The following is a 24,417-nucleotide window of genomic DNA, read 5'->3' as shown; positions in this document are numbered from 1 at the left end:
ATTTGGCCTATTGTTATGGTATTCTTTCTCCAGCTGCAGCCCTTTCCTCTTCTTCAGTTCCCCCCTCAGTATCACTCACTGAGTTTTCAGTATTCTAAAATAATTTCTAGTTCTCCTGTAACTACAACTCCAAAAAAACTAACTAGTCCAAAAACTACCTAAATCCAAGGAAATACTCATCTAGTCTTGGAATATGTGTAGACTCCTGTTAATGTCTTCTCATTTAATGTTTTTGAGCCTAATACTTGAGCTTTAAATTTGATATTATAGTTTTTAATCTGCAATGGGCAGGAGCAACTTTGAGTTTAGATCTACACTCATCAGCCACCTTGGGCCTGAGCAAAGTTGCAACAGCAGAACACAGATGAAACAATTCAGTTAAGAAATTAACCTGCTGTTCTCCAGCCTAACCAGTTTGCAAACTGAGCAAATTTCATATTCATTTCATCCACAAGGATTATCAAATGAGATCAGCTTTACCAACCAAAACTGAGAAAGTAGATAACAGCTGTCTTATTTCAGTGCTATTTCTCACTGTTGCTCAATACAGTGAGGGATATTATATCATTATAATAACAGAAATATGATATACTAATCTTTTTAAATAAAAAAATCCTTACACTCTGCAATATATAATTTCTTCTCCTGGATTACAGAATTCTTCACTTGGTAGAAAGATAAATTGCTGATTGTTGCTGTGGTATTAATAACCAGCTCCTCACATTCATCAACTGATTTGTTTTCTAGCAATTTGGACAAAAAAAGACATAAGTGTTTTTTCAAGGAACTTAACATTTTGACATTTCACAGCTTTGGTGACTGTTGTTCACAACATTCCAAAGACTACATAAAAGAAAGCTTTGGGCCATTCCAAAACCGCATTGTGATCATGCCTGGTTTTTCCATGAGGTGTTCATATGTGCCCTTTCTCCTTGCTAAAATCCTTCATACTGCTATTTTAATAAGAAATGTGCAGCAAGACTTGTGAAAATTTGCAAGTGAGAGAGAGGCTTTCAAGACATGTCAATGCCAGACCTTACTTATATGGGCTCTCAAATTTATATCCATCAAAGCTGAGTGTATCATCACAGAATACAGCCCCAGCAATCCTGCTTACCATTGATACCAGTTTGTTGGTGTAGCATAGTGGCCCAAAAGACTGAATGCATCAACTAATTAGGTGGTCTTAATCATAGAATCATAGAATCATAGAGTTGGAATAGACCACAAGGGCCATCGAGTCCAACCCCCTGCCAAGCAGGAAACACCATCAGAGCACTCCTGACATATGGTTGTCAAGCCTCTGCTTAAAGACCTCCAAAGAAGGAGACTCCACCACACTCCTTGGCAGCAAATTCCACTGTCGAACAGCTCTTACTGTCAGGAAGTTCTTCCTAATGTTTAGGTGGAATCTTCTTTCTTGTAGTTTGGATCCATTGCTCCGTGTCCGCTTCTCTGGAGCAGCAGAAAACAACCTTTCTCCCTCCTCTATATGACATCCTTTTATATATTTGAACATGGCTATCATATCACCCCTTAACCTCCTCTTCTCCAGGCTAAACATGCTCAGCTCCCTTAGCCGTTCCTCATAAGGCATCGTTTCCAGGCCTTTGACCATTTTGGTTGCCCTCCTCTGGACACGTTCCAGTTTGTCAGTGTCCTTCTTGAATTGTGGTGCCCAGAACTGGACACAGTACTCCAGGTGAGGTCTGACCAGAGCAACTCAAGCAACTAATCAAGCAACTCTCTCTGTACCTCAACCATCCTATCTGCAATATGGGAGATACTATCACTTTACCTTTGAGGGATGTTGTAAGGATTACGAACCAAATGCATGCGTGAAGAACTCTGAAAGCTTGAGTGTGCTATACAAACATTAAGTATTATGCATTTATGATGTATGCCCACCACTATTCTCTACACTGCACTATAGAAAAACCTGGTGAAATTCTAAGTCACACTGACCTAGTAGTAAGCTCCATTGAAATGTGAAAAGGAGCTTGGTCCCAGTGGCTTAAGGCTTCATGGTCATATAACTAGAAAATACACCATCTTCCCTCTGGTTTCAGTATTGTTTTTGTAGCAGAAAGAAGAAAATCAGCATGGATGGCTTGCTTTGTTTTCTCAATGGGCTAAATCAGCAAAGGGTGCTTGAGTTTCTGAGGGTGGGAGCTGGAACTAGCTAGAGGGTACAGGGTGGTGTGAAGAGGTTCAGTTTTGAGATGTTGAACTTAATATAGGAAATATCGGGGAGAAATGACATGCACTATGGTTTATAGGAGATGGCTGGTATGCAGCAGTTGGAACAGCAGACAAGCTTGCAGATAAAGGAAGATGATGGTGAATATGGTTTGGGGGATGACTGGAAAACACTAGGGAAATCTTGGAGATGCAGCCAGTTTTCTAGTATCATTAATCAACCAATTTCATCACTTTAGCAGGATTTAAATTATTTCACTATGGGAAACTTAAGGAAAAACGTTTCTTCCTCTAAGAACAAAGCAGTTCTTACCTAGTACTGTAATGAGTAATGTCACAATATGATGGTTTGTTGCCAGACTTGTGCCTACAGTGGGATGGATGGACAAATTGGCAACCACTCTTACAAGTTTGATGAGCACATCTTCTGCTTCAGACGGATGCTTGAGATTTTTTACATCGCCATCACCTTCCAGCAGTTTACTATTTAAATCAGCTTCACAATTAGCCTGGAATAGTGCTATCAGGGTATTAATGCTTCCTTGCACCTCAAAAAACTGTTCCCGGGCCCGGTTGTTCTTTGCTGTTAAATTTCCAAGAATAAAAATGATACGGATGACTAAATCCTGGAATTAAAGAAGATGTAAACATCCCTGCTGTAAGTAAAAGTGATCAATAATGGTTTGCAAGAAGAAAATGGTCGTCTTTACTTCAGTTAATACCTACTGTACAGTATTTTAAAATGAAAAAACCCACAGCATGTAAAATTACCTCTCTCCTGTCTCATGTCAAAACCTTATAGAAGCCAAGAATGCCTTGTGATATTTTAAAAATAGAATGTGTTAATAGTCCTAAGTACATATATTTCTGTTTTAAAGTGTTTTTATTTTATGGTGGTACTGTATTAGCTGTATTTTATTGTTTTATTACAGTTTTGTTTATTTTAATCCCCATATGTGAATGGAGGAATACCTTTCTTCGTTAGTTACCAAGCAACTGATGAATCAGGAGAACAAAGTTAAAATATTTTTGACTTTCTCGTTTTGTTAAAATGCAGCAGTCTGGAAACAGGACTGTCCAGTCATAAATTAGAATTATCAGCTAGATATCATCAATTTATATCTCGCACCTTCACACAATTTATGTTCTCAGGACAGCTAGCACAGTAGGGCAAGGCTACCAACAGCTATGAGCCACAATGGCTATGTTCCACCTCCACTGTTGGAGGCATGATGCTTCTGACTATAATAATTTATTATTTATATATTATAAATAACCCATCTGGCTGGGTTTCCCAGCAGCAGGGAATTGCAGGGAGAGAGCTGAAGCACTCATCTCCAGCTTGCAAGCTTCCCATAGACATCTGATTCACCATTGTGAGATGAACCACTAGTACAATCCAGCAGGCTTGTCATGGGATCTTACGTAGCAAGAAACAAAACACCACCACAAATAAGACCTTGGACTGACAGATTTAAAGTTAGTTCAATAGGCTGGTGGTCTGAGACTGAATATACTGTTCTACCAATGGTATTACCACTAGGCAAAGTGCTCTGGCTGTGTTATTATTTGTTGCATACATCAGGTCCATGCTGTTATGCAGTTTGCTATACCAGAATACTTATTTTCTATGTAACATTCTAGGCTATGAAAAGACATAAATAAAAGGGTGTGATAGGGTGGGATTTCTACTGTGAGATTGTGGGCTCACAGAAAATTACTAAAATAAGTCTGGCATTGCATTAGTAGTGTAAATTTCAGGATACTACAGTACAGACTAGAGGAAGCGATGGAAGGTTTCAGAATTCTGACACTTTTTTGCACGACAAGAAAAATAAACCATGCACTAGTCAGCCCACAGAAAACAAGTCTTCCATATCTCTATTCCCTGTGAGAGGCAGCTATAAGACATGCAGAGCTACTCATAAGTATTTCATCAGGAGTAAATTCTTATCTTCAAAGTCATTTTAGGCTGGAACTTTGTCCTCAATAGTCCATTGGTTGGTGTCATGAATTCTCCAATGAGCCTAATCACTCTGATTTGATTGAAAATTCCATAATTTTAAAATCTATGTGTCGGATTTAGTAAAGAAGAATTGAACTTTAATGGAAGAAAGTTACTCCTGAAGCATGAAATGCAATAGTTGTCATTCATTAAATCTTAAACAGAGGAGCATTAACGACAGTATGAACTGGGAGAGCAGATCTGTTGAGACTTGGTCCAAAATACAGAAACTATTACTCTTATGTAGAACGCATGATTTCTTTGTATCTCTATTAGTATCCTAAAACTAAAATAATTACATTTTTGTTCTAAATTTATTTCCCTTGAACTAAGTCCCAATAATTTCAGATAACTTCATTCTAAGTAAGAATTATTCAGCCTAAAACAGCCCAGCCTTGTACCAGTGACATTACCAAGGAGAAAGAGTGACCCATTGTGGCTGGTTTTGGCTCAGTCACCACAGAAATCCCCTGGGGAATTGGTATAGATTTGAGTAAACCCACATCTTTTAAGGATTACAAACTTCTCACTTTAAAAGTAAAGCAATCCCTATTGAAGATTTAAAAGGTGGGGGCTTTGACCTCAAGCACATAAATTCAACTGAAGTCAGTGGGGCTTAAAACAAAGCAAGACATCACTATTTAGCTGTTCATGCATCATTTTGGTATCACTGGTCATACCCTTTTTATGTGCTTAACATGTTAAAGAAAAGACCCTAGTACAAAAATTCTTGGGACACTCACTATAACTTCTTGTCCCTGTGAAGAAAGGTCATTAGCCTCTGCTACTCTATTCTTCTGAGATGCTGGCCAATTGCCCGCCAGGCATAAAAGGCCAAAGGATTCGGGTGAAACATTTTTTGAAACTCCCAGTACAAAATAACTATTTTTATCTGCTCAGCATTTCCCACAGATCTGTGAGATAACAAAGGGAATTTTATATTATCTTAGTTATCATGGGGTGGCTTCCTGCTTTTAAACACATTTCCTCTTGGAAGGCCTGTTTTCAATGGAATTTACCTACAAGTACAAATTCTTACGATCAGCCTAAGGCTGCAATGCACACTTACTTTGGTGTGCCCAATGAATGCAGCAAGCATGAACGGAGTCAGACTACTTAGCACTTAAAGCAAAGGGGAAGCAAGTGTAAGGCTTGTGAAATATGTCTAGTACACTGAAGCTTGGTGCCATGCACTGTTGTCACCCAGCCATTGTAGCACTGCTACTGTGTGGCAACTTTCTTGCAGGCCTGGTGGCAGCAGCGGATGCCGTGGTGGAGCTGCACCTCTCGCCCGACCTCTGTCCGGCTGACACTCTGCAGAATACATGAACAGAGAAAGGGAGGGGTGCAGGGGCAGCGAGGCAGGCATGGTGGAGCCAATGTCTGGCTGGCGGTCAGAATTAAAGTTTGGCCCAATATAACACATAGGCCTTATATTGCTTATTTCTGATAATGAAGTCCATTAGGAGAAATGTCAAGGGTGGGGAATTCAACGCAGCGTCAAGAAGGGTGTGTGAGAGCTCGCTCAACAGGACTTCTTCACCCGATGCGCCCCTTAAACCTGTTCTAGGTTCCCCCCAACTCTTCAGAGCATATTTGGGGGGCATAGGATCAAGCAAGGGAAGGTGAAAGGAGAAAAGTCTCATTGCGCAAGCAGATTTTGTTCTATTTGTGCAACAACTCGGTTGAATCCCGCCCCAACACTCCAAAAACGACTCATCTGTATGCTAAGAAGAAGAAGGGAGTTAATCAACTGCCTGTCCCTTATATCGCCCCCGCTGTTAATCTAAGTTGAGTCCATTTCAATAATTTACTATTTAGAAATGCTGTCAACCGTTTAAAATTTCTATCTTGTAAATGCACATGAAAGTAGGTCACTGAATATGGGCTTACACACATACGACACCACAGACACATCCGAGGATTAAAATATAAAAAGCAGGAGATGAAAAAACTGACCTGCTTCTTTGGGTGTTTGTTTAGCAGGGCTAAAAATAAGATGTAACATCTGGAGCAATCTGCCAAAGCTGTACAGCAGTCATTGAAGGAAGAAAGTTTGCTGTATGTTTAAAAATAATAACATGCATCAGTAGGGTAACTTTTCCTACAGTTGTCCCTTGCTCTTGCCCAAGCCAAGTCATTTGCTCCATTTTTAAATATTTTTCAGTGTTCATACTGATAGGCTAGGATTCTGGTCCAATACAGTAAAGATAAGGATTATATAACAGAGGAGCTGAGCCGTTATGAATGAATAGCTAATTATATTGCATAGGGCAATGACAATCAAAAGCTGAATCTGAGATCTCCAATTAAAGTGGAAGACAAGAAAACCATTGCCTCCTTGGGACCCAGACAGAATGCTAAATCCAAGGTTTCAACTATGGTGCTGCCTACCCCCCCCCCTCTCTCTCTTTCTTTCTTTCTCTCCCTCCCTCTCTCTCTCCACACCCCCTTTCCCATCCAGGCCAACATGCCTCAAAGGAAAGTGCAAAGTAACATGGATCTTCAGTGTTGGCAAAGGACAAGTAGCAGCAGCATGTCCCCCACAGCCCCCCTCCCTTACCTCCTTTTCTTAAGAACCTAAATGCATTTATCTGGGAGTCAGTTCTACTGAACTCAATGGGGCTTATTTATGAATAGACATATAGAGGATTGCACTGTAAAACCCTTCCTTGTCATGCCCCCTCAGAGCCTCAATAAGGGAAGGTTCAGAAGCAGATGAAGCATCCATCACAGCTGTTCTGGGAAAGAAAAGGCTTTATACTGACTGGTAGAGACAATAGTAGGGTGAGATAGTGGTCTGCATCACTGAATTGCATTGCTACACCTAGAAGTGATGTTTACTCAGAGTGCAAAGGTAATCAAATGGTGCCACAGAAATACTGGGGCGCAGGGCAGGGAGAAGCAGGGCATGTGCTTTTCCTTATTTCAGCTGGAAACAGTGACAGAAAGGAGTGTAATTGGGTTTATGGGTTGTTGACAAAGGGTCCATGGGTTTCAAAATGAGCAAAATAACTCTAAATCCAAAAAACATATGAGCAGGGTGTGTGGTCCTGTGACAATGGGATGTGATAACAAGTGAGCAGTGGTATGGAACAACTGAGGGCTACAATGCACAAACAATGTACAAAAAGGATTTGGAAAATGTGGATTTGTGAAGGAGGTGTAGAAGAGCCCATTGACAGTTGCTCTGGGAAATTTGAGATACAGGCCTTTCAGTAATTTGTGGACATCCTTCCTTAACTGATTAGGCCAAGGATTGAACCTAGGAATGTGTATGTGCAAAGGAATTGCTTCCCAGCTCAATTCCTACAGAAGTTCCTTTTGTGATTTTTGCATGGGGTTCTTGGGCTTAGCAATGCTGGTGGCTCATGCACAAAGGAGAGACCAAACAGAGATTTAGTTAATAATGTCATACGACTTGAGGAGGCGAAGCGTATTTAAATCTGCAGGTTCAGCCTGCATGTGCAACGGGGTCCTATTTCAGGCAAGGCAAATGCAAGCAGTGGTGCCGTCAGGTCAGAACTTTGGGGTCCAGGGCCTCACTCAGTGAAATGAGCAAAACACCAGAGAGCTAGCTTGCCATGCTGTGAAGTAAGCAAAATAACCAACACTGCTATTTAAAGAGAAAAGGGGCACCATAAAAACCATGAAGTCCAGGGTCTAAAATTCCCTAACTGCACACAAGCTGACTTCAGTACTTAAGGACTGTTTCTGTGTATGTCCATTTATGTGACTTAAGTCTATGAGGCAGAACATTTCCCTTTCAAAACAATACCCACAACAATATTTCAAGGATTAAAGCTGCACACATACAAAAGATGGTAGTACAAAATAAACCAGCATGGCTGGGGATGGAGGTGAAGAAGTGGGTGCTGCACGTATTTGCTCCGTGGGAAACAAACAAACTCTATTGTATTTCTTTAAAGGACTTTACCTGAATATTCTGGCCACGTTGGTGCAGACATCCTTGTCGTTCATACGCTTCTCCAACATCAGACAAAGCTCTGGAATTGCTTCAGAGTCCAGGAGCTTACACCTTGACTGAGGCAAGTCAACCAAGTTCCGCAAAGTGGCAGTGAGCTGGAGAAAATATATTTAAACATGAATAAATCATCACATTATTATGAGTCCCAGACACTTTTGAAAATTTAACAAGGTTAGATCTAGCCTAAACCTCCTCTGATGGCTGCTCTAAGAAACTCTACAGACATGTATGAAATAGTGTGGATTATTTAAACTCTGGAATACGAAGCAATGATACAGACATAATTTAAAAAAACAGGATAGAGGACAGCACGAGTCGCATTTCTCTATTTTAAAAGCAGACAGTATGTTGTTCCTTCCCTGGATACAAGTGAATCCATCTCCTCCTGCCTTTTGACCTGTCTTGTTTACCTAGTATCTCTTCACAACTGGACAGGGAACTACTGCATGTGCGTGTGATGATCCTTCCTTTTTTTAACCAAAATACTAGAGCAAACCATGACAGACACTCCTGGATGAAACCAAATTTCCTAAACCTATTTCAATCTAGCTTCTGACCAAGGGTTGGGGCCAAGATTTACCTTCACCAGGAGATAGACAGAAGGGGTACAAATTCTGCCACTTTCAGCACCTTCATTTTCAGTATCCTTCTGGACCAACTTTGTGGATTAGAAGTACAGGACAATACTTCTGCAGTAGTTCTACTCCTACCTTGCTGAAAGGATCCAGAAGGTGGTTTTAGGAGGCTGCTGCCCTTCTCTGCAGGAATTAGCCTGCAGTGTTTCTCTTATATTTAACATCTGCATTCAACCATTGGGGAAGGTTGTCTTGCAGTTTGGAGTGAGATATCATCAGTATACCGACAATACCCAGTTCTCCATTTCTTTTCCAACAGAACTAGCTTTAGCAGTTTCTTGAAATCAGTAATGCTTGCCCTGGATAAGATAACATTCCCCACAAAGAACCAGGAATGCATTTGGGGCATATTTCTGGATCTGAGTTTCCTCCTGGGTTGGCAAAGTGTTGCATGTGGCGCTCAGTGTGCCCCTTTCAGCACAAATTTCAATGGTGCCCTTCTTTAAACACACAACTTGTAATGTGCATGCCCTGATAACCTCACAACTTAACTACTATATTACAGTTTGTGTAAAGCTGCCCTTGAAGATAATTCAGCTGGTTCAGAATACAGCAGGATATGTCCACCACTAACTGCATGCAGTATGTTATACCATATTTACAAGAAGTCCGCTGGTCATTGTTTCCAGCCTAATTTCAATGTGCTGATTTTAACTTTTTAAACCCTGCATGGATCCATTGTATTTGATAATTTGTCTTCTTACACGTGTACTTTGCTATGCCATAAAGTAGGAAGCATGAGGTCTGATAGTATGTCATCAGTAACAGAGACTAGTTTCTACCAGCAGTAAAGCCTTTTTTGACATAGCATCCACAAATCAGAGTTCGCTGCGCAAATCCCTTTCAGAAGGCAATTTAAGTGTTTTCTTTTTAGGCAGGCCTCTGGTTTGTCAGTGACTGAGAGCTATGGCTATTTTAATTTTTGGTTCCACATGTTTAAATGTTAACTTTTTATATTTTGCCTTTCATGTACTTCAGAGCGTTCAAAAAGAAGACTATACATACAAACAACTGGTAAAGCTAGCAAGGACAAGATTGCCAATAGTGGGACAGGTGGTGGTGAACAGCAGCTTTGGGGTTTTTTTTTTAAAGCTTCCTACATTTTGGATGTCTTCATTTGCTACTCTCTGAATAGCTAACCCACTGAACAAAAATAATCCAGCTTTAACAAAATGTGAACTGAGATATGAAGGAAGGCAAGTTGGGGTTGCTCTGGAACAGTGGCAGCTAGTTAAAGGGAGCTTGCCCTTGTAACAGAGCAACTTTTGTTTTTCCTGGAAGCTCACAAGCAGACCATGAAGTCAACAACCCTTCAAGAATTTGGTATTCAGAGGTATACTTCCTTCCATGGAAGAAAACAATCATGGCTGGCAATAATTTCAGAAGTGAATTCTACACCCTAATTATATGCTGTGTGATGAACATACTTCCTCTTGACTGTTCTGAATATGCTGCCAACTGATTTCATTACATGACCCTAATATGAAGAGAAAAGGATAAAAAGTCTCTCTCTGCACTTTCTCCATCCCGTTCATAAACTTATAATCCTTTCTCATATAGTTATCTTTTCCAAAAATAGAAAACTCCCAATAAGACTCCAGCCTTTCCTTGTAGAGAACATGCTCCAATGCTTTCATTGTTTTAGTTGCTCTTTTCTGTATTGTCTCTGGCTCTGCTAAGTTGTCAGTTATATCAACCATATTGTTCTCTTGGAGTCGCATCTCCTCTTCTACAGAGTGATGACCACAATAGTAATGATAATCTCGGTTAATTCAACATTAAAATCCCTCCAAATTGTAAACTTTCTACAAAGCACAATACAAGCAAAAGTGGGGTTGTTTTGATGAGAACTTTACCAATGACTCCCACTGCTAGACTTACATAAATGCCATTTGCAAAGTGATCTGCATGTCCCCTCTGCTCTTGTCAATAGTCAAACTCCAATTTCCATGTTTCATCATCATCCATACTGGAACAAGAGCTTTTTCATCGGCTACTGCTGCTATACGGAACATCTATCTTGCATCTCTTTGCTTCACTGATTCTCTATCCCTTTTCTAATCTCCTCTGAAAATTGCCTCTCTGCTAGCTTGCTTTTGCCTCTTAAATAATAGAAAAGGGCATAAAGACATTTGATTCCATTCCTTTATCACTTTTCCCCCAACTTGCCAAAAGCATAGAAAGTAGTCACAAGAATTAAACTTTTTTTTTTTTGCCTTCCCTTGCTGAAGTACTATTTTCTCATAGTGACCCTATGATTATAGACTCTATACACTACAGTCCAACACCACCATATTGTTTGTGTGCATAACAGGTGAGATAGATAATTGTAAGAGCATCAAACAGCACTTCCTATAAGCTTGCTCTGGATCCCTGTTAGGATTCCGTTACTGACTAAAATAAAGCACATGTTACTATATTTAGCAAAATAGAGCTTTTGTTATTTATGTGGCAGAATGTTTTGGCTTCCAGAATACTTTTATTTTTACATATCTTCATTATTTGTAAAGGGAATCTTTCTATGAGTAATATGTCATTACCTCTTCTTTTTCAAGTGATCATAGCAGCTGCAATTGTATATGTAAAGTACAGGAAATAAAACCAGAGACTACGATTCAAGAGATTAGTAAGTATGTTGAAATAAGGGGTATGGCAACTCTAAACAAATTCATCTAGGCAACATGAGCTAGTCAGAGAAAATAAATTTGCACTACACTTGAACAAGATTTGAATGGATTTAAGTAAGTGTGGAATGATAAACAAACAGCAGTGATTGGTAATGCTTTCCTTTTGATATAAGGAAGCTCTAAATAAAATAAAGTTGGTGTTTTGTATTAACAAATGATAACCAGTAGAAATCAAAATATCTAAGGGGCAAAGTCAAAAGTGTTTTAAAAAGATAATTGTGTGTACCTTATACAGGAATATATAAACTGCTATCTTTAGTTATTTTTTGTTTGTTCCTATATTTCCTATTCTTTACCATAACTTGTGAAGCTCCAACTGTTATACATAAATACACACATACCTGTTTTCTCCCTCTCATTGTTTTATATTTTATGCAAAGTCTCAAGACTGGTCCCAAATCTTATCTGGTTGAAATAAAAGTTTAACTCTGACCTGAACCAAGAGGTGTCCTGAACTGGAAAACCGAGCATCATTTTCATTAATTTCATTGATCTGCTTCATTAGTTGCAACAGTATTTCAACAGTTCCCTTGCTGACCATCTCATTAATGAGCTTTGCATTTCCAGAAATGAATTTTATAGCGCCCATACAATAGAGAAAGGCCTCAGTAGTTGCTTGCAAGTCTTCAGCTTTCAGAACTTCTAGCAGAGAATCTATGGAGAAAATTGTGAATGCTAATCTGAACAATGCTTATTGCCTCTTACCTTGAAGTGAACAAGAGTGGGAGTGCCCAGACATTTGCCCAAGGGAAATTCCCCACCTCCTCCTTCCCAAGGCAGCCTGCTGTTACACCCCCCCCCCCAAAAAAAAACCCTGTTCTGAAAAGGAACAGGGCTGGGATGATGGGCTACAGTATCAGGGAAACTGGCTGGAGGGAGCTTGGGTGAGCAGAGCTCTGATTCACACAAGCTACTGCCACCCAATTTTAGAGTGTACATATGCAAAACTTTAAGTAATCAAAATGAAGGATCATAATTACTGATTACTTTCTGGTATCAAATACATTCACTACCTTCAAGATAGCAGGCTGGCTGAATATAGATGTGAGCTGACATTTTTTCTGGTGCTCAGTTGTGGTTTATTTGAGTTCAAAAGGTTAAAATAAAAACTTCCCTCCATCCTTGAAGTATCAAAGGCAGACATACCTGGATACTGAATAGTGTGGGAAATTCAGAGTGCTTTATGCTCGGGGGGGAGGGGGGAAGCAATCTAAAATCAAAATGCAGCCTGGAAATCATGTCTGCATTCCTGCTTCATTTCGAGACGGCTCCATTTTCCCCAACAAATTAAATGTGTATTTTCTCTTATAAATTACCCAAGAAATAAAACATGGTTACAGCCACGGTAGAATTTAAGAGATACTTGCCCAATATTTGGTCATGTTGAATGATGGAATCATTTTTTTCATTTCTGCTTATTTTAAACACCAGTTTGCAGACATTAAGCAGATTCTTTCCACTTACTTTCAGCTGCAAATAACACAGGAAAAAAGCAACATCAGTGCAATCAATACTTGATGGGGAAATCTGTTTTAAATAGACAGGATCAGTGTGTCAAAAAAGTGCAGGAAGGCCTTGATGGGTTCCCAAAAATATTAAACTATGGTTTAGGAAGCTGGGGTTGTTACATCATAACGGGCTGTCTGGCATAATTAATCACAGAATTATCAGACTCTCCTTTCCTAACTGTGCTCTTGAATTCCTGGGCAAAAGTGATATGACTGCTCCTTCTCCAAACAAGCACACACACATATAAAGGCACACACACATTCGTGAGAAGATATGGAAAGCATGCATGAAATACTACACAAAAATTTAATCAGGCAAAACACAAAATAAAGGGTGCAATTCAAACCATTTATGCAATTTTTAAGTTCCACTGTTTTTGGTGTGAGAGATTTAAGCATGAGCTTGGTTTCAATGAGACTTCAACCTTTTATGAATAATATATATTAAAAGCATAGAAACCAAAAGGCAACTAAAAGACTCGTTCATATTCATGTGCATAAGTCACAGAGATCTCTACAGATGTGCCTAATTCTATCTGTATTGCACTCATGATTCTGAGGTTTATTTTTATAGGAGTGAAGGGTTTTTTTACAAATGCAGTTTAAAATCTAAAAATGAGAACGTCATGTCAGAACGGCTGACAAGACTGTTCCTGCACACCCATTACAGGAACAGTATTAAAATTTTCACTGAGTATGAAAACTAAAAGTATGCAAATGTGTTTCACATCTTTCCCCCCAATATTTTTAATGTAGAATAAGAGCCTATGATACATAGAGCAATGAGAGAATCACTGGATTTCTTTTCCAGATCCTTAGGGTTTTTTTAATCAGAGATTTCATGTTTTTTTTATTGTGGGTTGCATTTTAATGGTATATTTCTAACAGGAAGTTTCTGTGGCTTTATTTAACAATCTAATACGTCTGATTCACTTGAAAGATGCTTATAATTTTCCAGTTTGATGCATAGCACAGCATTAACAGACAAATATTCTGGATATTCTGGTGCGCTAAAACCAATAATACAAAGCATGTATTTGGGATACCATGTAGCAATACATATTTTTGTTTTAATATGTCAATTATTAAAAATCACATGCTCACAGGATTTGTATTTCAAACTTATAAAACTATGTTAATCCAGTATTTTTGAAATTTTGGTTTAACTCTGTGTGTTCTCTTTTGTGAAAAGTTGTTGTGTTTCTTGATACTTAGGATTCATCATACAATATCACACAAACAGGGTGCTTAAAGCACATACAAAACATCACATTGCACCATGATCCCTCCACACTTTAACTTACGTCCAGAATAATTTTTGCAAGTTTCAGGCCAAGCGGATCTGAAGCAATGTCAACTAATTTGTATAAAGTCTTCAGAAGCAAATTTCGTCTTTTAAATCGCTTGCAAAGCATATTTCCTTCCTCCAAGGCCTTATAGAGAACAGTACAGGCATGGCAAAGTCTTTCTACGTTGTCTTCTATTTGATATGGAAAAGCATAAAGCAACATCAATTATCAAACATTTTTCAGAGTCATCAAGAAAAAACAAAACCATAAATTGACTAAAAGGAAGTGTTACAGAGATGTAAGCAACTCAGTATCAAGCATGATTCTAAAAACTGTAGCCTAAACATGAAACCTTTAGGTCAGTGGTGAGGAATCTCCAGCCCAGGGGCCTAATTAGGCCCATCAGCTCTCTCCATTGGGTCTGTAATGCCATTTTGGACAAGCTGCGCCCACCTGCCCTATTCATAGATGCCATGTATGATGTCATATGTGTTGCAGGTAAACATGTGGCTCAGCCAAATGGGGTTTGCAGGCACCACTGATCAGGTGATTGACAACACTTGCAAAGCACCTCAGGTGCTATGAAGCCGTATGCACAAAGCTTTGCAACCTTCAATGACCAGCTGATCCTTGGAACTTGCAAAGCATTGTGCATAGTGTTCTACAAGCACTGATGATCAGCTGACTGTCAGTACCCTGCGGGTTATGCTTTTGCCCCCATGGTTTGATTTCACACCATGCAGGCAAAAGCAGGTCACCTGATATCATTGAGATCTGCATCAGCTGAATGTCATCAGCATACTGATAGGACACTGCCCAAATCTCCTAATGACCACCCCCAGTGGTTTCATGTACATGTTAAATAGCATTTCCCCCTACCCCAAATCTGAAATGGCAGTCCTGATCACAGTGCTGAAAAAGTGGATGTGGATCACGCCCTCAACCATAGGCCACAATATATTACCAATGCAAGAACATTAAGTGGAATATCAACTACTGGAAGTAAGTATTGGAAAATCTATTTTGGGAAAGTCATAACAAGTATCATAGAAACCATTATGCACCAGACTCTAATTCATGTAGAATTGGTAAAATTTTCGTATTCCAGTAGTTTTCTTCCTCTTCTGTCTCATTAGCTTCCAAAGTATTTTCTGAAATTTGAAAACATGTTATTAAGTGACCACACAATGAAACTTACACAACATATGCAAAACTGATTTTAAAACTACAACCATATTAATACTTTAAAATGTGTAAATGAGTGGAATCTTAACAATCTGAAGTACAGTATCTGCCCAAGCAATAAAAAATTATTTAAGGTTATTATTTTCAACTACCTCAATGTATGTTTGATATTTTTTTTAAAGGAAACAACAAAAAATGACAAGTTGAACAAAATGTCTTGGTGGTTTGTCGGTCATAACCACAACTTTGCAGTCTGGTCAGAGAAATGACATTGGCTTGCATTTATTGGCTGCTGTTCCTAGTATGTAAATACAAAAGCCTTAGCAACACTGAAAGTCGAACCCTTCCAAGCTTACTGTTTCAACCTTTTTGCAGAAGCAATGGAAAAGAAATACACTAAGCTTTACATATAAGTGAATCACTCTAACAGGTTCTTAGCAGTGTAAAATAGCTTGACTACCTAATCTATGTCAATCTGTACTAAATGAGAATGTATACTGGGCAGCTGCATACGAATTCTAACCACTGCTAGCATATCATAATACTGAGTGATGATGTTCTTTTGCAGCTTTTGAATGCTCCATTAAAAAGACTTTTGTAATGGGTTGCTTCCAATATGCCTGTTTAGCAAATTAGAGTACCAGGCAGGTTGAATCACTTCTAGCCCAGTTTTTAATTAGAAGGGAACACTCAAAAATTATATAAGTGAAACAAATCTAAAGGCTATTTCAAATTTCAGGTACAGGTTATATTTTTAGTTAGAAAATAAATAAAACAGAACATCATGTCTATTCAGAAACCTGACACACTGCAGCAAGGTGTGAAAGCTGGCATGGTGCAACTTTTAGATTTAGTTGGCATGCTAGTATCAGGCACAATTTTTCCTAAGCATGTTTACTTGGAAGTAAACCCCAATGAGTTATTTCCAGGTGTTATGTTACAACACCCTGTAAAATGTTAGCTGTGAGTACTTCTTGAAGAAAAATGTTGAGAAAGACTGCTATCACAATAAAAACAGCTTCATGAAAAAAATCAGATGCTTACAACTATGCATATCACTTATGTTTTCTAAATGCAAAGGTGCAACCCAGCAGCGTACAAGAAAGAAAACCAGTTTTTTTATTAAAAAAAAATCTATACTCAACCAAACTATGTGATGTACCTGACACAGTTGCAGACTTAGTCCACTCAGTGTTTTCTAGGCATGATGAAGGACTTTCTTGCCCGTTAACCTGGTCACTTAAAAATGGGAATGAGATTAACACAGAGAAAACTGTAGGTACACATCAACATCATGTACATAGTAGCACTTTCAGCTTTCCATGCACACAACTGGGAAAGTCATTTTTGGAAAATTGAAAGTGCACCTCAGTGCTGGTAGAACTTCACCAAATCATCCCCCAGGAAAATGCACACACTGTAGTCTCTGACTGGTGTTTTCTCAGCAACCCAAACTAGAACATAAACGCCAACTTTCTGATAAACTGGAGAGTTGGGCTTCCCGCCTAGCCCAATAACTTCCTATTATCTGACTGGGACTACCAACCACAGCTCACAATCAGAGTATCAATGCAGAGGCTGCCAAGTGTTGACACAGAAACTTCTTGGCTTAAGTTAACTCACCACAATCAGTTTGGGAGTCTTATAGATAGAGCAGGAGTCTCTCTGCTCCGTCCAGCCTTAGCTAAGCAAAAATAGCCATAAATTTATTTATGTCTTTTGGTGCCAGTCTTGAAAGCAAACAGGCAATCCCCAGCTGAGGCAAAAGGCCCATCATCATATTATATACATTTTAACCAGCTAGTTATAGGAGCAATGAAAGCCCAAATAGTATTTCCTCCTTTTGTGCTTCCACCTCACTGATTACTACGAGTACCACTTGTGTTTACCATTATCATAAGTGAGACTGTCAATTGTTTAATACAGTTAATAATTTTATATATTACTTACATTTTCCCACAAGTTGTATTTAAACACTATTTCATGAATCAATCAAAGCATGCTGCAATTAAACCGTCAGGCCACAAGAGGCCGCCATTATTGAACATAAAATACTGACAAACTTCTTTTTCTATTCAAGACTGAGAGAATCAACAGTACAAAGGATTTTGCTGTCATGAAATAATGAAGTGAATCTAAATGTTAGCCTTAAATTATACTTATGGTAATTTCTTAGAGCAATTGGTGCTGATGCAAAATGTATATATTAACATCTGATCTTCAAAAAAGTATACATTTTATATTTTCAACAGAAAATATCAGGTAGATTTTATTTTATTTTACAAAAAAACTGTTTGCTTTGAAATACTCTTCTATCATTTCCATAGTGTTTTGCAGTGTACAAAGCAGTTAAGAGTCTGTGAATTCTCATTTCTGAGCTCAATTAAGATTTCCACAAAACAACCATACATCCATCTCGCCCTTAAAATCCCCACACTTGTTGGTGCTTGTGAGATAAAGACAATTCTCTTAATTATGAGGAGTAATTATCTAACCATCCCATTATGCATATTAAGCTTCTGTAAACCAACTTGGGAAGGCTTTGCTGTGAAAGGTGGCATAGAGTACTTTTAAAGAAACAAGAGTTCTGCTTGAATTTCAATGGTCCTGTGGTAATTTGGTCACAAAATGTTAATATGAAGCAACATTTACAGCCAGTGAATCCACTGGGCAGTTCTTATGGCTAGAAGTTCATGTCTAAGTTACTATCAAATTTCAGGAAAGGGGACACAAGGTTAGGGGGGAAAGGGAGGAGGGGAACTAGAGCAGAAGCTTATGTTTGAATTATTTGGTTTTTTAGATCCCATAGGATTTTATACAACTCATACTTATGAGTAGGTCAATTGATTTCATTGGGTCTACTCTGACTTATAACTGTAAGCATGTACCTGAATAACATGGACATAAGAAAAATTAAAGGTGCCTATTACGTAGAGCAGTGCTTTTGTCAGTGTGAATACTAGAATTTAAAGAGCATCAATCCACTTACATAAGATTTTAATCCTACATACTTTGCTACCATAATTAGGCATTGTCAAATCATATTCACTAAGCACAGTGAAGATGAAATAGAACAATCTGCCTCAAAACTGGAGGGCATGTAAACATCTAGCATTCAAAAGTAATATGGATAAGAAAAAGTGAAAATGTGCTGATAGAGATAAATCAGTTTAGGTGAATGTACAGAAATTTAACTGCAACAGTAATTCTGCAAAGTGACAAATTATTTGAGTATACCTGCAAATTTAACAACTATCACTCTGTGCGAGGCACAGTCTCATCAATTATGAAGAACGGTAGATGCAAACCCTTTGCAAGCAAGTATTCACTTGGGGACGAAAACTAATTTCCAGCCTTGCTGCCATACAAAATGAGCAGAATGAAAGCAAATTTGGAAAAGCTCAATACGTTTTTGCAGCCCATGAAATCTGTTATACAAAATATTTTAGTATGAAGGGACATAAATCAGCTTAGGATGAAAATGAAGTATATTCTTTCCTTTATATCTGCCTCCTTCCACCAACCTGCCCTTTTCCTATTAAATTTCAAGTGCCCTATGTTTGGCATCCCACTCTGCATCCATTCCTCATTGCCTTTCAATCTCTTTCCTTTTGTTTGGTCTTTCCAATATACCGTAGAATATGCAGACTTGGATTAAGTCCAGGACACAAGCTGTTTTCCAATAGCTACATTCTAAACTGTTAGAAGTGGTTATCAAATTACTTTCTCAGGCTCAGTGTTAAAGAAACTTTAGCTGATAATATTACTCTGAAATATTACTACGAAACATATTGTAATAAACTCAAGTGTACTCAAGCATTAATTCCATCTTATTTTAGAAAAGTGATAACATAGCAACAGCTGGCACAATCGGGTAATCGTTTGGTGGAGGAGAAATTGGGTACAAATTAATTAGACTTTTTTTTACTCCTGGCCTCTTGGAACTGGCAGATTCTTCTGCAGCAACAATTGCATGCATACAGTCCTGATCAATCTTAAGCAGAGCATATGCACTGGCAAGAAAGGCAAAAAGTAGAACTAGTGGCTGATAACCATTGGGGAATTAAGTATCAATGACACCTACTTGAATGGAGACAAAATGAGCATCTCACTAAAGTTAATAGGCCCAAGAACATTAAAAAAAACATTGCCTGGAAAATCATTACAATCATCTAACAAGGGCTCAGAATCCATGTTTTAGGGAATGTAGCAAAAAGTCTGCATCCAAATACCCTAGCCACCTTTTTGTTTGTTTTTTGTTTGGAAGCTTCATTAGTTGTCATTATTGTTAAACAAAATAATGTTCCTATAAACAATGCAAACAAATCTAGCTTCAATCTTTGAGAAAGAGGTACAAGAGGCTTAAAATACAGCCTGGACAAGAATGATAGTTTTGACCCTGGGTCCTGTATGTTTAGATCCATAAAGAGTATTTGGAGAGGGGCAGCGATTTGCTGTTGTCAGGCAAAGGGGCATAGGAAGTATTCCTTAATTTTGTAAACAGTTGTCTACCAATTTTTAAACATTTTACAATTTACAACAGCAGGAAGCACAAAGTTTGGTGCTACGATTCCTAACACCAATTCAAGAGGAAACCATTTGATCCTTTGGTAGATTAGGAACTAGTTTTCCTTACTGCATCAGGGGATAAAGCTAAAAACACTTGCCAAGGGGAGAAGCAAGCCAGTGTCTTTTTAGGAAGCTGGCAGTTGAATCAGGAATAAGGAAATACAATAAAATCTAATGAAGATGAAAATTAAGCATACATACACACACATATTTGGGTCGCTTCATTCAAAATCCCTGGGGGAAAATAGTAATATTATATTGGTGTTGAGTAAAAGACCCCTGGGTGGTTAAGTCCAGTCAAATTTGACTATGGGGTGCAGCGCTCACCTCCACTTTCAGGCCGTGAGAGCCAGTGTTTGTTCACAGAGAGCTTTTCGGGTCACGTGGCCAGCATGACTAAACCGCTTCTGGAGCAACGGGGCACCATGACGGAAGCCAGAGCACACGGAAACGCTGTTTACCTTCCCACCACAATGGTACCTATTTATCTACTCACGCTGGTATGCTTTCAAACTGCTGGGTGGTAACATTATTTGAAAGATTTGTTTCATTTATAACTATCAGTAACTGGAGAGTTACTAAGGATTCCAAATAGTAGCATATTTTACAGGAGGAATTTGAATAAAAAAATTCCTTCCAGTAGCACCTTAAAGACCAACTAAGTTAGTTCTTGGTATGAGCTTTCGTGTGCATGCACACTTCTTCAGATACCTGAATATCTGAAGAAGTGTGCATGCACACGAAAGCTCATACCAAGAACTAACTTAGTTGGTCTTTAAGGTGCTACTGGAAGGAATTTTTTTATTTTGACTATGGCAGACCAACACGGCTACCTATCTGTAACAGGAGGAATTTGAACACTGTTATCATCTTTAATATGTAAAATCATTTTTTTGCCATGTAGTTGAAAAATAATGTTTTTATTTGGCCTCTAGCATATCTTAATTTTTCAGCTAATTTTTCAGCAATAGCTATGGACCAGATTTAACTATACCATAAATCCTTATTTAATCCTTCTTAAATATATCCATTTTCTTGTGATAACCATCATGACAGCTAACAATGGTATAGTGCCATGAAGCTACCCTCCTGACAGTGATACCATTGTCACCAGGGACACGGGGAAGGGCAGTGAGGTCAGTGAGGTCAGTGCTGTGTTGGTGCACTGCTGGACCCAAGATGGCCCTTCTGCATCCAGTGCCATCCTGCACCCTTGCACCACCCCAGTAGGCAACAGTGATGCTGATGCCAGTAGCATGGCTCCATGACAGCACTGCAGCACACCAGCTGCTCCCACTTTTAAACGTTTTGTGTGAAAATACCTGAAGATAAATAAAATACTGACCATTGATTGCTGCACTGAGGTGAAGGCAAAATGTCTGTCATTTGTGGATATACTTCTTCCCCTTCTATCTTATTTTGATGCTCTTTATATGTTAATGGAACACACTTATCCTTAAAGGTCAACTGGACAGTCAGGTTTTGACTTTCATCTCTAGTTCCAGAACTATCACACGTGGTAGGATGGTCTTCAAAATTCAGTGTCTTACCTGTTTTAACAAAATGGTTAAAGTGTTCTTATAAAGGAAACATACAGAAAGATGTCCTTAAAAGGACAGCTAGTCTTCTGAAATATTATTATTCACATTGTAATAACTGTCCTTGCTAGCTGGCATTAACTAAAATAAGATAAATCTGTATAAAAGGAACTGATGCAGGCTGGTATTCTTTCCATCAAAGTTTTTTCTAAAGACACATGAACTCCTAATGAGATCTTTATTCATAAGAGCTCAACCTTTCTACTGTATAGAAACTTTTATTCCTAAACTAAGTGAAAATGTTTTATATACTGCAGCATCAGTAGTAAGATAAGGTTAAAGAAGCACACTCAAATTTAATGGTTTTTTCCAAAGCAGTCTCTCTCTAACTTTCTTCCCAAAGGACAAAGCAGTGAAAATATGCTTTCGTCATGGATGCTTTAGCTGAAATAATATTTCTGCACTACAAGGAGGTTGGACTAGATGACCCTCAGGATCCGTTCTAACTCTTCAATTCTATGATCCCACCCCCTTGATTGAGAAGTAATCCCCTCTATCTTCTTAGATAGTATAGAAATCAAGAACTACATATTGTATCCATCTGTATATAGATGGATGTGCTCCAAGCTAACTATCTGGCATTTCAACCCAACCCAAATCCAACTAAATCTTGCCCCCCCGCAAGGGATCAGATTTTTTTTAAAAAAGAAACTATTCCAGAGTTTGATGTATCTTCACTGCAGTTGTCTGTATCCTTGGTTAGTTCTATTGGTGAAATGGGAGGAAGGTGACTTTTGGTAATTCTCCACCCCCCTGCAGCCCCTTGCATCCCCTGAAACTCTCTGGAGGGCTCAGGGACTCTCTGGAACGGTGTGGTGGGGCTACAGTAGGAATTGATGAAAAACTGTCCTCCCTCCTTTTGATTGTGGGTTCCTCCACTGGACTGAAAGTCTTCCATAGATGGAAGGAACCCATCCATTTGTAGAAGGTTAATTTATGGACTAACTACACGAGAGGATAGCGCCATGATAGTATTCATAACATTGTTTTGTTAAAATTAAATACCAGGCACATGGGGTGGTGAGGAGGATAGTCAACAGAACAGCAAGCGGGGAGGGGGAAGCATGGCTTTCTAAATAGCTCAGTTGGTTAGAGAGGGGTGCTGATAACACCAAGGTTGCAGGTTCGATCCCCATATGGGACAGCTGCTTATTCCTGCATTGCAGGAAGTTGGACTAGATGACCCTCAAGGTCCCTTCCTACTGTCCAATTCTATGATTTAAGCCTTCCCTGCCAGCCACAATCTCATTAAAAGTCACACAAACACAGCCAAACTTAGTAACTAGAAGCCCCCCTCCCCAAAATGCTAACTGCCCAAGCATTTATGTTTTGGGAATGTGTGAGTTTTAATGAGATTAAACCTCCCCTCTCCCATGCTGTGAGGCCAATAACTACTGCAGCTCCCCCAGCCTGGCATTTCATTGTAAAAACAACACTATTTCTGATCACATCATTAGCATCTTGCACAGTTTGGCCCTTAGGATCCACACCAATGTATGAAAAGACATTTCACTTGGAATGAACTGCAAACTAAATCACTGCACTTTAAGAGAAGGGCCATAGTTCAGAAACAGAGCATCTGAAATGCATGTGGGAGGTTTCAAGTTCAATCACTCGGCATCTCCAGGAAGGGGAGGGAGAGAACCCTGCCTGAAATCCTGGAGAGACAATATAGAGCTAGATGGATCAGTGGTTTGAGTCAGTATAAGGCAGCTTCCTAGGTTCCTATGACCGCAAGCTAGGGCTGCTGGAGCAGAAAATTTTCTGCATCAGCAGTGAGTTGGACTAGGGGACCTTTGAGATGCTTTCAAACTCTATGACTCTATGAAATCCAATTGTTCAGTTAGGCTGACTTTAATATATTTTATAATCTGAGTTCTTACAAAAGCTTGGTAAAAAGGATTAAATAGAAACATTCTTACTCTCATTGGGAAGTAGTATTTTATCTGGGAGAAGGTTTCCATGAGATGCGGTTCTAAATAAACGGGCACGAGCATTGCTGATTCTCCTAATTTCCTCTGAATCTATTGGTGATTTAGGAGGTGAAATATGATGCTCCTCATTATTCCTGGGTGATGACAGCAGCTTTGGCTTCTGTTACAAGAAAAGATCTAATTCAACATACAGCCACTTGTAAGAATCAGAAGATGGAGGTTATTAATATTATAGGTCTTGCCATAATCTATTTATTGACAAATTTATTCTCATAATAGTTTTCCCTGAGCAATAAGTTCCACTAAACTTAAGCCAGTCTGTTTACTACTTCATCTTATCTTCCTGGTAAATAATAGGAGCTGACTCTGAGGTCTTAAGTGAATTCACAAAGGAACAAATACTCCGAAGGGTATTCTTGTTACAGATCACTGTAGTGAAATTCCACAAAACTTATTTACACACATTTCCAAAGATGGTTTTAGAAAGAAGGGGGGTGGGGGAAGCAAGACATGGATGCTTCAGTATCAGCCTTTGTAATTTTACTTCCAATGGATAGGACCAGGGATATGCCACAGTTCCATGAGACTGCAAAAAAAGCACCGAATGTGGTAGTGGGCACAAATTCACTTTCCTGATAATCTAATTGTAAAAAGCAAGTTCCTCCTGTGCTGTGTAAGAAATGCTTGCAGAGACCTAAGGAGCCAGAGAGGCAGCTGAAAAATACTTAAGTGATGGAAAGTGGCCTTAAGTGTCAATCTGCATTAAGTTTGCAGAAGGTAGTCTTTCTTGGCACATAATTTTAATGGAGCACAGAATACA

At 38.9% G+C, this 24,417-nt stretch overlaps 1 protein-coding gene across 9 annotated transcripts in view; it reads right to left on the bottom strand.

Annotated features, from left to right (window-relative positions):
• ARMC2 (armadillo repeat containing 2) overlaps nucleotides 1-24,417 on the bottom strand; it is a 92,813-nt gene that overhangs the window by 3,122 nt on the left and 65,274 nt on the right. For 8 of the 9 annotated variants that reach the window (XM_081186572.1, XM_081186573.1, XM_081186571.1 and 5 more), the window contains 11 exons: nucleotides 23,578-23,757; nucleotides 21,411-21,610; nucleotides 16,659-16,735; nucleotides 15,376-15,462; nucleotides 14,327-14,502; nucleotides 12,882-12,984; nucleotides 11,948-12,168; nucleotides 8,142-8,287; nucleotides 6,164-6,263; nucleotides 2,513-2,825; nucleotides 621-743 (listed from right to left, as the gene is read on the bottom strand). In XM_081186572.1, coding sequence (XP_081042698.1) covers nucleotides 621-743; nucleotides 2,513-2,825; nucleotides 6,164-6,263; nucleotides 8,142-8,287; nucleotides 11,948-12,168; nucleotides 12,882-12,984; nucleotides 14,327-14,502; nucleotides 15,376-15,462; nucleotides 16,659-16,735; nucleotides 21,411-21,610; nucleotides 23,578-23,757 — 1,726 coding nt within the window. Of the gene's footprint in view, nucleotides 1-620; nucleotides 744-2,512; nucleotides 2,826-6,163; nucleotides 6,264-8,141; nucleotides 8,288-11,947; nucleotides 12,169-12,881; nucleotides 12,985-14,326; nucleotides 14,503-15,375; nucleotides 15,463-16,658; nucleotides 16,736-21,410; nucleotides 21,616-23,577; nucleotides 23,758-24,417 lie in introns of all 9 variants that reach the window. The other variant, XM_081186576.1, reaches the window with a different exon arrangement.

Source organism: Podarcis bocagei, assembly GCF_964188305.1.
Source record: "Podarcis bocagei genome assembly, chromosome: 3".
Taxonomy (NCBI): domain Eukaryota; kingdom Metazoa; phylum Chordata; class Lepidosauria; order Squamata; family Lacertidae; genus Podarcis; species Podarcis bocagei.
Note: the sequence above shows the minus strand (reverse complement) of the source record. Positions and strands in the feature narration are given on the sequence as shown.